This window comes from Neofelis nebulosa, chromosome 9 (assembly GCF_028018385.1).
Source record: "Neofelis nebulosa isolate mNeoNeb1 chromosome 9, mNeoNeb1.pri, whole genome shotgun sequence".
Classification (NCBI taxonomy): Eukaryota; Metazoa; Chordata; class Mammalia; order Carnivora; family Felidae; genus Neofelis; species Neofelis nebulosa.
Window position 1 is genome coordinate 102,905,201 of NC_080790.1, and position 14,357 is coordinate 102,919,557.

Sequence of the window (14,357 nt, forward strand, 5' to 3'; positions counted from 1 at the left end):
TGCAATCGTCACTTAATGAATGTACAATGTTATAAGGTTACAATGTTATAAGGGTTCAGAAATGGCCTGTTTCCACCTTGACAGTTCATAGAAAAACTGTTGTGGCTTGTCCAGAATTTTCACAGCTGGAAAGAGGGAGGAAGGTAGTATTCGCCGTGGGAATGGTCTGAGCAGAGAGGCAAAAGAGCATGGGGAGGGCACAAGGACAAATAAGCATCCAATTTGGCTGCAAATACAGCCTATAAAGCAAAGAGTGAGAAAAGTTGATTAATTCCAGATATGCAGTTCCTCAATACCTGGTCTGAGGCGAGGAACAGGAGAAACCATTGGAGGTTCTTAAGCTATGGAGCACAACAATTTTTAAGAAAATTAACGTGAGTATTACATTTTGAATAGGCAAGAGAAATCAGAATGAAAAATAAGGAGATCGTGAGAAGGATCCAGTTCGCCACACGAGACAGTGAAGGGGAATTAACCACTGGGACAAATAGGAATGGGCAGGGACCCAGATACATGTGGAGCGGAGTGTGGAAGGCAGCTTCTGAAGGGCCCTCAGTGGTTCCATCTACTGGAATTCACACTTCTGTGCAATCTTCCATTCCTTTGAGGGTAGGATGGGACACGTAACTTAGCTTCTAACAAATAGGATACGACAAAAGTGATGGGACATCACTGAGATTAGGTTACAAAAGACCATGGGTTTTGTCTTGCTCACAATGTCTTTCTGGCTTTACTCACTGTTTGCTCTGATTAAACGAGCTGCCGTATTTGAGATCCTCTATGGGGAGGCCCCTGGCATGGAGCTTTGGGCGCCCTCTGCTCACAGCCCATGAGAAACTGAATCTTGCCAATAAGCAAGTCAGTAAACCTGGAAGCCAGTCCTCCTCCAGCCATGTCTTGAGATGACTGTTGTCCTGTCTGATAAACTTGATTGTGACCCTGCATCAGAGGTGCCCAGCTAAACTGTGCCTGAGTTTCCGACCCACTGAAAATCTGAGATAATAAATGTCTTTTTTAAGCTGCTAAATTTTGTAATAAGAGATAACTAATACAGGGAGGAAGATACTTAACTGGCGTGGAGATAGTGGGGGACAAATGCTCTTTGAGATTAAAATCCCAGCCTCATGGCCCAAAGTGGTACACAGTCTCTTTTCTAGGCTTTGTGGATTTTAGAAACTTTTCATAAAAAGAAACCTCTCCACCACCCCCTTTTTTTTACTGGTTCCTAGAGCTGATGAAGGAAACATGACTTGATTTTCAATTTCAAGCAACTCAGGGGGGCATTCCAATAGAAAAACCAGCAGGAAATTAATGCCATACATACTAGGCAAGGCAGATGCTTCTAAATCTGACATTTAGGTGAAACACACCTTTCCTTTTGCCCTCTTTTGCTTTTGCATTGGCAGTTTGGTTTTAGGAGCCTGGTAAGGGGAATGTATTCTCTCAATATAAAATGCATCACCCCACCAATGCATTTGTGGCACCAAAATACTTGAATGATAGTTAACAAAAAAACTTGGCCAAGGGATTTTTAAGAAATTATATTCTCTCTTCATTTGTGTTTGAATTACAGCAGTATGTAGCAAAGCTAATATCATGCCTGTGAACTATGGAATAAACTTTTATGTTAAACTTTTTATTTTTTTTTAAATTTTTTTAATGTTTATTTTATTTTTGAGACAGAGAGAGACAGAGCATGAGTGGGGAGGGGCAGAGAGAGAGGGAGACACAGAATCCGAAGCAGGCTCCAGGCTCTAAGCTGTCAGCACAGAGCCCAACGCGGGGCTCGAACTCACAGACCGTGAGATCATGACCTGAGCTGAAGTCAGAAGCTCAATTGACTGAGCCACCCAGGTGCCCCTGTTAAACCTTTTAAATATGTTTTTACATGGAATGCGATTACTTGTAATTAAATTCCTTTTGCTGGTCTTCTTGTAGTCAAGAAAACTGCCTTACCACATAGCTTGCAGGACATAAGGACATACAATGTCTAAGGAGGTAACCACATTCTGTTTTTATTAGCTAAGGCTTTTTTCCCCTCATAATGACACCCTCCATCTTCCACAGTAGTGGGAAACAGAGCCTCCGAACTTGAGCTTGACACCTAGGTGAGACCTGTAGTCATCACTGTGGTGAGAGACTGACACCTGCAAACCAGTCAGAGATGAGCTGTTCTGGATCAGCTCTCCTGCTCATATAGACTTCATTCTAAGAAAATGAGCTTGCATTTAGTACAAGGCTGAGGCATATTTTCTTTCTGCATGAGTTTACCACACTCGTCTGAGAGTGAAGGGGAAGACAGCAAAGTACAGTTTGGGTTTGTCCGTGAGTGTGACCTTTCTGAACTGCTAATGGGCTCTGTCTCTCACCTGCAGGTGGATCAACCCCTCCTCCATGGAAGCTGTGGTAAATAGATGAGTATTCCCTTCTGAAAATTCCATGAGCATTGAGACTTATCTCCATTCCACTAAAGCAAACACATAATCTGGATAATTGAGAAAATAAGTCCATCTTCCTTTCAAACATCTATTTTGGGGAAACTGCACCTGCTACTCTAACTGCAGAAATACTGTGAATTCAATCCAACTGTATTCCCAATTAAATGGGTTATAGCAACTTCTACCTAAACTATCTTTTGCTGATTAGTATCTGGATAAATATTCACAACGCAATTAAATGCTTAGAGGTGATGGCTGTGGCTTGAAATTTGGGGCACGCTTAATTTCTTCCTTAGGTTTTGGTGCTGGGCAAGGACTAAGTTTTCTTGACTACATGTCTTCTATTCTGAGAAGTCATGGACTGCATGGTAATTAATGGTCAATTAATGGTCAGGCAATGAGACAAACCCAAAGGTGAGGCAGGAAGAAGACATGAAGCTGAGAGCACAGGCTCAAGTGTACACAGAAGTGCACACACAGAGTCCCAAAGTATAAGGCACATTGAGTAATAAGGCAGAGATGGCTAGCTGTCCACCAAAAATACGTACACTTGCTCCAAAGTGGAGGCAGCCAGGGAATGAATTTCCCAGCCACCTTGTATCAAGGTATGACTGATATGAACAGAAGTGATGTGTGTAATTTCTAAGCTGGGACTATTAAGGAGACATAGTGCCTCCATCAGTCTGAGTCCCTGAATGACTGCATGGAGCCGGCCACTAAGAAAGTTGAAGAGGATAGAAGTTGAATGTTGTGTCCAGGACCACAGCTGGTTGGTGGCAGAGTAGGGATTCAAACTCATGGTCTGATTTTCAAGGCAAGAGCTCTTTCTGACAATTAAAAAGGAAATTTTGCCTGAACCTACTGTGGGGCATAGTGGTCATAGAGACTGAAAGTATGGACTCTGGGATCCAGGCAGCCAGGGTTCAAATCCTGCCTCTACCTCTACTAATCGTGTGACTTGGACAAGTTATTTAACTGTATAGTGTAAAACAGAGTTAATAATAGTGCCTGTTCATGGTGTTGTTTTGAGGATTGAATAAATTAACATTCATCACATGCTTAGAAAAGTGCTTGGCTCATAGTAAGTGCTATATAGGTGTTTGATAAAACCAGGTAGATAGAATCAGGTGAGTTCTGTAAAACTACCAGCTTAACCAATACCACATTGAACACTAAAGGATCTCAAGCTATGGCTGCCAACCCCACCTTGTGAGACCTAAGTAACCCCATTTCTCATCTAATGCCTTTACATCAAACCAAATAATCACAGAAACAAGAACCCAGAGGCCACCATGCCATTAAGAAAAGGGTGTCAAGAGAAGCTCAAGACCATTCCCATTATGGTTTCTCTAGCTTCCACTGAGCGATCTCCCATGACCATATGCTCTCCATCCCATACAGCTTTAAACATTTCCTAATTGAAATCAACCTGTCCCCCTCCACCCTCTGAAACCCTTGTAAGACTTTCATTCCATGATAAACTATCTCCTCTCATTGTCAACTTCTTCTTTGACTTTTCCTTCAACCTCCTCCTATGTCTTCCTGGTCCCCATAGCTGCTTTCTGACCATTTCTTCCCCCTTCTTCCTGAAAAACAAAACCAAAAACACATAAACAAACTCTGCTCCTTTCAAGATGATGGCTGTTCTAGTTGCTATTGTGGTCATTCTTCCTCATTTATTGAAAATGTAAACTTCTGGCTCAGTCTTCTTCACCAATCTCATCTGTTGTCCTATTTAGTAACTTCAACATCCATACAGATGGCCCTCCTAGCCCCTTGATCTCTCACCACCAACAACCTTTTCCTCCACTGTATCTCAGCCACCCTCTGCCCAAGACCTTCCATCAGCAAATCTTCTACACAAAGGTACTTCCCGTCCTGTTAGCTCATTTCCCTAGTTTTAAACTCACTGAGATCCCTAGTCTTCTACCATTTTCTCACCGCCCTTCAGCTTTCTATTTTACTTTCCTTCTTATTTAGCACATGGTTGTGTGTATGTGTGTGTATGTATGTATGTGTATATATATATATATATATATATATATATATATATATATATATATAAAACCATTTCTTTGTAACTCCCCACGACTCTCCTGGCCTCCTCTCCCTCTGATCTATTTCATGGGCAAAACCTCAGTTCTGGTTGAATCCAATTATCCAACTTCCCTATCTATGTTAGTAGCCAAGCACATGGAGGATGGGAAAAATACAATAGCTCAACTTTATTTTTTTAAATTTTATTAATGTTTATTTAGTTTTGAGAGAGAGAGAGAGAGACAGAGACAGAGACAGAGCACAAGCAGGGGAGGGGCAGAGAGAGAGGGAGACACAGAATCCGAAGCAGGCTCCAGGCTCTGAGCTGTCAGCACAGAGCCAATGTAGGGCTTGAACCCGCGAGCTGTGAGATCATGACCTGAGCTGAAGTTAGACACTTAACTGACTGAGCCACCCAGGCACCCCACAATAGCTCAACTTTAAAACCTGGTCTGTTTCCCATGTTCTCAAACCTCAAACAAGTATTCAGCACTGTTCCAAAAGTGATGGCCCTTCCCTCACAATTTTGCCTTCTCTGGTATCCAAGATGACTATTTCATATCTACTCTCTCCAAATCCCCTACTCTTCCTCACTGACCTCACTGCATATTCCATTGAAGGAACAGGAGCTTTCCTCATCCATGAGAGTTGTATGGTTAACTCTCATATACTCACACTATATCTACACTCCTAACTGCATAGTTCATCTTCTTCTTCTTTTCAACTATTGCATGGAATAATCATCCCTGCTTCTATCAAAGGTCAATTCCCATACATAGATTCTTGCTTTCTTGATCAATTTACCCCTCAGCCCTTCCTTCTCAATCTGTCACCATTCATTTTCCCCTTTTTACTGGCTCAGTCTCAGCATCAGTGATGCCCTGGTATCTCTGATCTTAAAACAAATGAACCAGAGCGTCCAACTTTGGCTCAGATCATGATCTCACAGTTCGTGAATTCGAGCTCCATGTCGGGCTCTGTGCTGACAGCTCAGAGCCTGGAGCCTGCTTCTGATTCTGTGTCTCCCTCTCTCTCTTCCCCTCCCTTGCTTGTGATCACTCACTCTCCCTCTCTCTTCTCTCTCTCTCTCTCAAAATAAATTAAAAATAAAATAAAATGTTAAAAAACCCCAAATGAACAAAATACCCTCCCTTAACCCCAAGTCTACATGGTTCCCCTTCATGGCAAAGCTTCCCTAAGACTTAATTATAGATGCTGTTTTTTTATTTTTATTTTTTATGTTACTTTAGAGAGGGAGAGAGTACATGAGTGGGGAAGAGTGATGGGAGAGAGAGAGAGAGAGAGAGAGAGAATGAATCTTAAGCAGGCTCCGCCCTCAGAGCTTGATCCCATGACCCTGGGGGATCATGACCTGAGCTGAAATCAAGAGTTGGACACTCAACTGACTGAGCCACCCAGGTGCCCCTAGATTCTGTTTCTTCTTCTTCACCCGCCTTTGCTACTTTACCCAGTAGAGGCTGGTATCTATTCCCATGCCTCTTAAACTGCTCTCATCAAGGCTTTCAACAATGGCCATGATGCCCAGTTGAATGGGCACTTCTCTGTCTTCATCTTTGCTCTCACAGCAGCATTCAAAATAACTCTTTACTTAAGGCATTCTCCTCCCTTGTTGTCCATGACACAACTCTTGGTTCTCCTCCTATCACTTGGTAGAACATCTCAGTCTCGGTTCCCAGTCTATTTGACCACTTCTCTGCTCATCATCTTCACTTGGATGTCCCACAGACATCTCAAATTCTATACATTCAATATAGATCCACTGATATGTATACCGCCCCCCCCCCATAAAACTGGAAGTTATCTTTGACTCCTCAGTTTTTCAACTCTGAAATATGACCCATTAGCACATCCTGTTGGCTCTGTGTCAGAACGGTGTCTTGTATCCATCCACTTCGTCACATGTTAGTCCACGTCCCTTCATCTCTTGCCTGGATTATTTTATTACAAAACCTCCTAACATGTCTGCACCCCTCCAACCCATTCTCCACAAACCAGACAGAGCCATCATCCAAAATCTCTTTAATGACTCCTTCCTTGCTGATCTCAGAAGCACAGCTCTATCTTTTATCACGACCTACAAGGCTCCACCCTCTTCTACAAATTCTAAAATCACTTTTTCCCTTATACTTACTCTCTTTCTCCAGTCTTTTTTCTGTCCCTTAGTCAAGTCAAAGTTTCCCACCTCAAGGTTTTGGTGTGTGGGATTACATTGCCTGAACTGCTCTCCTCCTAGTTCTTTGCAAAGATAGCCCTGTCTTATTCTTCAGCTCCAGGCTTCAGTGTCACTCTTCCACCAAGTCCTTCCTTGGTCACACTCTTTTAGTAGGTACCCGCAGGTATTCCCTATCTTTGCTCCCTGTTCATGTCCTGCTGGCACTTATTACCATCTACTTTACCATCTATTACTTTACCATCTATTACTATTACTGCTAAGCACCTATTACCATCTACTTTACATCTATTACTTTACTTATGAATTAATTCTTCTCAATCTCCCCTTCCAGAGCATAAGCTTGTACTCTGTTGAATCTCCAGTGTCTAGCACAATGCCTGCATATAGGAGACACTCAATATGTAAGTGCTAAATGAATGAATGGAATAATGGGATGCTTACTGTATAGTCAGGCTATGCTCTATACTTCTATGTACATTATGTCCTTTACCTGACTGCAACCCGGTATCTGAAATAAAGCTACAATTCATGTTCATTGAATTTCCTTTCGGCTCTCATAACAACCTAACAGTAACTATAATATCAGAGCCTGGGCATTTTAGATGTACATATGCTCCAGTTCTCTTAAAGATGTCCAGAAATGGGAGGTTGTGTGGCTTCCTGAAAGAGGACTGGCCTACGAGTTGGTCAACCTGGAATGAGTAGTATAGTCTTGAGGAAGTTCTTTCATTTCTCTGGGTTTTGGATTCCTCATGCAAGAAATGAGAGGTTGGGACTTAGTTTTCCAGGGGTCTTGCCGACAACAAAATTCTAGTGTTTGGTGAGTGCTTGCAACCTGCCTTTTAAGTAGAGCACCTCATCATGGTTGTGGGGGGCTTGGATGAAGCCCTGGTTCAACTGAGTGAGCAGGGCAGTAACCACGCCTGCAACCACATGCTGTGACCCTGGCATACACCTGTCATATGCCCCTGTATCTTGATGGCACAAGAAGTGCTTCACTTAGATTGTTAGGACCAAGAACCTTCCAGGGCACAGCCATAGCAATTCTCCTGACAGCATCCACCTGTCCTTGAGTCTCAAGGGGGAGCCCACAGATGGCTCCCTGATGTTGCTTCAGGCTGAACATCTGGGATTTTGCGGGTGCTGAATTTTTCTCTTAAAAAGAGTCTGTAGACCACACAGACAGCTCCTGTCTGTGGTCTACAGACAGCCCCTGCCACTTTGGCAAGCTCCATCTCACTGGCAAGTTTCCACAGCACTTCCATTTACACCGCATCCTAAATGGTGTGAAGAACTCTGACCCAAAGAATAGTAGAAACATACAGGGCCTTCTAAGTAAAGTAAATTGAGTAAATGATTTGAGCAATCTTGGAGCAACAAGCATTCAGGGGCCCAGAGAAAAGATGCAGCCTCTTTAATTAGAGGGTTGCTCTTTAAGGCTGTGATTGTGTCTCTTAGTTTTCCCCTGTGCTCATATCCCTGTCCTTCACTAACATTAGGAAGGTGGAAATGGTGCTCTTCTTGGGTCCATGGCACAGAATTCTTCCCTTATTTTGGACCCTGCCTTTCTGTAACTGAGTTCTCTGGTTCTGGTCAGGCCCACTTGCCTTCGTTTCTTCCTCCCCTTTCCCCATTTATGAACAAATTTAGGGCCAAGGACACTGACATTCATTTTTGGGTTATCTCATAGCTTAGCATCGGGCCAGGCCTTGGAGAAGAAGCAGTGAAGGAACCACCGTCAGGCATGGGGACCACACTGGACTGCACCTCAGGGCAAGGAGGCCAGCAGTGAGAACTTGGAACAGAAAAGCTGTCTGCCGCAGGTGCCTTCAGAAGAGCCAGACTCATTATTTCCACCTGCTGCTCAGCAGTAGAGTTACTCTCCTTGGGATTCCATGGCCTCTTCAAATATTTCCAGTTTCTTCCATTGGATACTTATTCCCATTTTAAGTGAGATTTATCTCATTTCATAGGTGTCTTATGAATTGCTTTGCTTCCATCAAACCCTCAACAGGAAAACTGTAGCTGTTTCACACGATACGTGTGCCTTCCTGAAGGTGCCAGTGAGGGGAACACAAAGGAAGGGATCTTCTCAGGAGTTAGCCTTTTTCCAGCAAAGTATGGTATGCTGAACCTGTTCAAGAGTAATGGATTAAACAGGAGGGGAAGCCTTGGGCCAGGATGACTTGGCAACTCTTGAAATGTTTTATCCCCTGTGGGCCAATGCACCACTGTAATACATGATTGCATATTGAAAGGATTGTTCTGGATTGTTTGGTTTTGAGCAGGCTGGTAAATTTTGACTGCAGAAGCCTCTTCCTCCACAAGCTGGGCCAGATCCCAAGTCACGCCAGGGACAGCCTATACGTTGTAAGGAATTTTACTTGCATGCTGCAGAACCTTATTCCCTCTTAGAAAGGTAACGAGGTTCTTACTTTTCTCACAGTCATAAAACAACTCCTTTCTTTTGTCACTCAGTATCCATAAGTGCTAATAACTCCCTGAGACTTCCACACTTAGAGCTGTGTGAAGGAATGCTGTCCATGTTGGTATTAAGGGACTGCATAGAACTGATCCAGGCTTAGTTTTGGCTCGGTCCTTAAAAAAATGTGTCCTCCACAAAGGGCAACTCCAAATAAGTTAATGAGTACTGGGATACAGACTTTGCCATTCTGCCTGACTTCAGTGAGGTGGCTTGAAGTAGATCACCCCTCATCAAGGACTTTCCCAAGAACTTGCAAAGCCTAGGGAAAGGGTGGGAGCATAAAAATAGAACTCAGTTGGTCCAAAAAAAGTCACCATGTTGAATAGAAGGCTGTCAGACCAACGGCTAGACTTTTAGGAGTGTTTGGGCACATGTAACCACAGTGATGGAATGCTCACCTCACAGCGCTCTCAAAGGTATTCTTTTTTTTTTTTTTAAGTTTTAAATTATTGCTTCTCTTTATTGTACATGGTGTCCTATAAAGAAGATATATGTCTACAATTGAGCTTTGAAAGAGGACCATGGGGCCAGTTCCATTTAAAGGGAATGAAGTCAAGCAGTAAATTTGCTGGTCATTCTTTTCATATGGACTGTATCTTAGTCAGCAGTTGGTCTTTGATGTCATAACAATAGCACTGGGCCATGGAGGCAGAGGAGGATCCTCATAACACCGAAACTAGTCCACATTCATTACAATTTGAAGACCAGTCTGCAGGGTAGTACACATCAGGGAGCAAAGAGAGTGGGCTCCAGGGCTTGTGGGTTGCCTTTCCCAGTGAAAAATGGCCATCTCTTCTGTACCGTCCACCCTGCCCACTGCATTTTTTACAGTATTTTTAATTGAAGTCTGATACACATATGGAAAATGCAGCCCAGTGACATTTCATAAACTGCATCTGTGTAGTCCACACTCACATCAAGAAACAGAACATTACTACCAGTGCCCCAGACAGCCCCTTTATGCTCCCTTCTAGTCACTTCCTTGACAAGGGTGACCAGTGTTCTCTCTTCTAGTTCTTCCTGGTTATTTTATATAAACAGAATCATCCATGTACTCCTTTGTGCCTGGCTTCTTTCAGTCAACATTACATTTGTGAAGTTGTACATGTTGTGACTAGTTGTTCGCTATCTGTGTGTGTACTTACTGATTATCTGTTCTACTGTTGACGGGCATTTCGCTGTTTCCAGTTTGGGGCTATTTAAATAGTGTTGCTCTGAGGGGCGCCTGGGTGGCGCAGTCGGTTAAGCGTCCGACTTCAGCCAGGTCACGATCTCGCGGTCCGTGAGTTCGAGCCCCGCGTCAGGCTCTGGGCTGAGGCTCGGAGCCTGGAGCCTGTTTCCGATTCTGTGTCTCCCTCTCTCTCTGCCCCTCCCCCGTTCATGCTCTGTCTCTCTCTGTCCCAAAAATAAATAAAAAACGTTGAAAAAAAAAATTAAAAAAAAAAAACCAGCAACTCCGCTTTAAAAAAATAAATAAATAAATAAATAAATAAATAAATAAATAGTGTTGCTCTGAGCATTCTTTTTCAGGGCTTGGAGTGCACATTTCTGTTGGGTATATTTCCAGGATGGGATTGCTGGGTCAGAGGGTACATTTATATTATTTTAATAGCTTGGGAATCAACTTTCCAAAGTGTTCATACCAGTTCACATTCCCTACAGGTGCTCCACCTTCTTGCCAACACTTGGATCTCTTCAGATTTGGGGTGGGTTTTTTTTTCTCGTTTTTTTCTTTCGGGCAGCATATTATAGTGATTTCATATTTTCAGTGGTCATATATTTTTTAAAATTATTTTTTCCTTTCTATCTAGCTATCTACCTAGTCAGTGCTCAATTCTGTGACAATTGGCAAATGAATAAGCTATTAAGATAGCTGAAATGAGACTGGTCCCAACTCAACATCTGGGGTGCAAAGGGAGAAGAAATAGGGCACTGCAGAACATACCTGAAGTATAAGACACAGCCTACCAAAACAAAAACAAAACAGAAGATAAAATACACTGGGGATTTAGGGCAGTCAGGAACTTGGCAAGAATAACTGAAAAAGATCTGGAACCAGAGTGGCTGACTAGATATTAGCAATGTAGTGCCATAAATAAAAACGGAAATATGATACTACTCTCACCTATGGGAAACATTTTAAAAAGCTGACTACTTGTTCCTCAGAAGACCTTGAGAAAATGGACTTTGTGACACATTGAAGAAAGGGAAAATTGGATTAGCCACAAGGAAGTTATCCTTCTGGCCAGCAACAGTCATTAAGAAAGCAGAATATACAGCTCAGAGAGTTCCTCAGGCTCCTGCCCCCAAGGCTTGTCCTGTTTCTCTTCTGTTATGTCTGGGAAAGGAAGGTAGGAAAGGGTGTCCCCCTTCATCAGGGAAGTGGTTTCAGGCTTAAATTGTTAAGGTTTGTGAGTGATGAATAACATATTTGCGGGCACAGTTCCATCCCTGCCATGGAGCACATGAATTTTAAGCAGTGAGACCGCACAAGGGAGGGCATTCAGAACGAAGACACACAGAGATCGACGTGCATTTCTTGACTAACAAACAACCTTTGGTGGGTGGAATCCTGTGCTGGCAGAGAAATCCACAGCCTTTTCTACCTCTAGTTTCTCAGATGCAGGGTCCTTCCGGCCTCACGCTTCCCCTCAGCCTGATGCTGGTTCAGAGCCAGGCTGGTCTGCTCCACACCACAGCCCTAGGTGATGGCTGGGTCCCACCAGAAGTGCTCATCACATCCATCCAGCATCTGCTTCCGCATGGTGGGTAGCATGGGGAGGGGGCTGCTGTTTAACCAGGAGGACAGCTGCTTTCCCAGTCTCTTCTCTCAAGCTGCCCCTGCTCTTTCTTTTCTTTTTCCCACATGGGAGCAGAAGCCAAGAATAGCCTTTTTAGAAGCATCACTGATTGGCGTGAGGCAGAATGTGTCAGCCACATGGAGCCAAGCCTGGACTGCAGCAGTTCTGTGGTATCTTTCCCTCCACATGAGGTGCTCTGAACAATCAGATGTTAAACCTTGGTTTCCTCATATTGCTTTGCCTCAGTTTCTTCAGCTGCAAAATGGAGATAATCCCCATTGGGCTATTTTGAGTTAAAGGTGTAAATACATCTAACGTCTTTACAGCAGTGTCCGGCATAGAGTAAATGCTCAGTGTTAGCTTTTGCATCATCGTTATCAGTTTTGAAGATGAAGTTCACAAATTAGAATTATCCCATTAGGATGTCTATTCTTAGGTGAAGAAAATGAAATGCAGAGAGTTGAAGTGACTTGCCCAAGGTCACACAGCTCTATCATACCCATGAGTTAAACCATTCCTATACATCAAGGGTGGTTGGTCCTTGCAACATTATAAGCTCCCAGTGATTTATCTATTACTGTTATCCCATTTTACTGAACAGGACACAGAAGCAGAGAGAAACGTGAGACTTTTGCCTAAGGGTACACATGTTAGTGAGAAGCACAAGTGAACTTGAAACAAATCCAAAGCCCATGCCTTTTGCCACTCTGTCGGGCCTGGTGACTAGTTTGTGCTGAAGGGATAGTGTGGCCCAAGCAAAGCCTTAAGAGTGCCCATTGCCTCTGCCTTTCTGTGCATTTGATCATCATGAGAGGAACATGTGGCAGGTAGCTCACTGGTTGCACAAGTATGGGAGACACATGGAAGAAACCCAGACCCAACCCACAGGTTGCAACTTAGCTTGCCTAGATCTACTGAACCCCAGATGATCTTCAGACCCATCAGCATGAGAATACATGCTTATTGTTACAGCCACTGAGTTTGAGGGTACTTGGTCGTGCAGCATAATTGGGCAATAGATGAATAATACCTGACCTGTATTGAGTGTTTTCTGGGACTTGCGACTTGTAAGATATGCATCTTGAATGGTGCTTCTTAAACTGTGACATGCATATATATGATGAGTCTGGGGCCCTTATAAAATCCAGATCCTGACTCAGTTGTTCTGGATGAGGCCTGAGATTCTAAGATCCCAGGAGATGCCGCTGCTGTTCCACAGAATGCACTCTGGGTGCAAAGGCAGAGAAGTCACCCCAAGCTTCTCACCTGTATCTCAGAGCCACAGCTGCACCTGGTGAACATCAAGGCAGCAGATGGGTAAGGGAAGGACAGTCCCTGCCCTCCAATGAGAATTCTGGGTGGGTTTATAATACTGTGCACTCATAATGTCTGGCGTAGCCAGGAGATCAGCTCATATTAACATTTCCTCAACCCATTTCATGGGCTAAGGATTAGAATCACCTAATGAGATCTCCCCTTTTTTACTTTTTGCCCTTTCTACTTCCTGGAATTTGAAGGTTCATGGCAATAAAACTGGTGTCCAATTCATTTGGAGGTCATAACCAATACCAGATTTCTAAGTCACAATGTAACTGGGTCCCCAGGCAAGAGATACCAAGTCTATTTCTGGTTTTCTTAAACTCTAGTCAGGGAAGGCCTGGGACAAGAAGATGAGGGGAGTGATGGACAGAAGCTTATGGAGGAAACTGAGTCTTCTGCTGGGACATCTTTCCAACCTGTTTTTCTGTCCAGCACCTAACTTTCCCTCTACCACCATCACCTGGAGAATTGAGCCCCATGAAATTTCCATACTTTGGGCATCCTGGAAAAATAGGAGAATTCTTTGCAAGAAGACAATCTCTTCTCTTCTTCCTTCCATTTTTCATAATACAATTGAGTCTTATACAACAGGGGTCTGAATTGCATGAGTCCACTTATGTGGCTTCTTATTGGTTTTGTTGATAAATACAGTATAGTTCTGTAAATGTACTTTCTCTTCCTTATGATTTGCTTAATAACATTTTCTTTTCTCTAGCTTGATTATAAGAATACAGTATATAATATGTATAACATACAAAATATGCGTTAAGCAACTGTTTATGTTATCAGTAAGGCTTCTGGTCAACAGTAGCCTATTGGATGTTAAGTTTATGGGGAGTCAAAATTATACGTGGATTTTTGACTGCATTGTTCGAGAATCAGTTGTATATTGCAGAACATAGTCTACAAATGGTTTAACTGTAAGAGGATCTCTTCCTGAGACTCAACGTCCAAATTCTCTGAAGTTTTCCAGTGGCATCCGTGGATTGTTACAGATCCCAAACATGTTATGTGAGTGCCTTAAAAAGATTGCCACAATTTCCTAATTTAGCTAAACATACACCTATCGTATGACCCAACCA

General features: G+C 43.1%; 2 protein-coding genes across 4 annotated transcripts in view; one reads left to right on the forward strand and one right to left on the reverse strand.

Moving 5' to 3' along the window:
* Positions 1-1,773, forward strand: part of TASP1 (taspase 1) — a 389,761-nt gene extending 387,988 nt beyond the window's left edge. Inside the window, exon 15 of one of the 2 annotated variants that reach the window (XR_009248818.1) lies at positions 1,684-1,706. Coding sequence is in view for 1 of the 2 variants with exons in the window: in XM_058684862.1 (XP_058540845.1) it covers positions 1,684-1,758 (75 nt within the window). In the remaining variant the exon portion in view is untranslated. Of the gene's footprint in view, positions 1-1,683 lie in introns of both variants that reach the window. The other variant, XM_058684862.1, reaches the window with a different exon arrangement.
* ISM1 (isthmin 1) overlaps positions 1-14,357 on the reverse strand; it is a 75,553-nt gene that overhangs the window by 50,092 nt on the left and 11,104 nt on the right. The gene's annotated exons all lie outside the window — the stretch shown is intronic.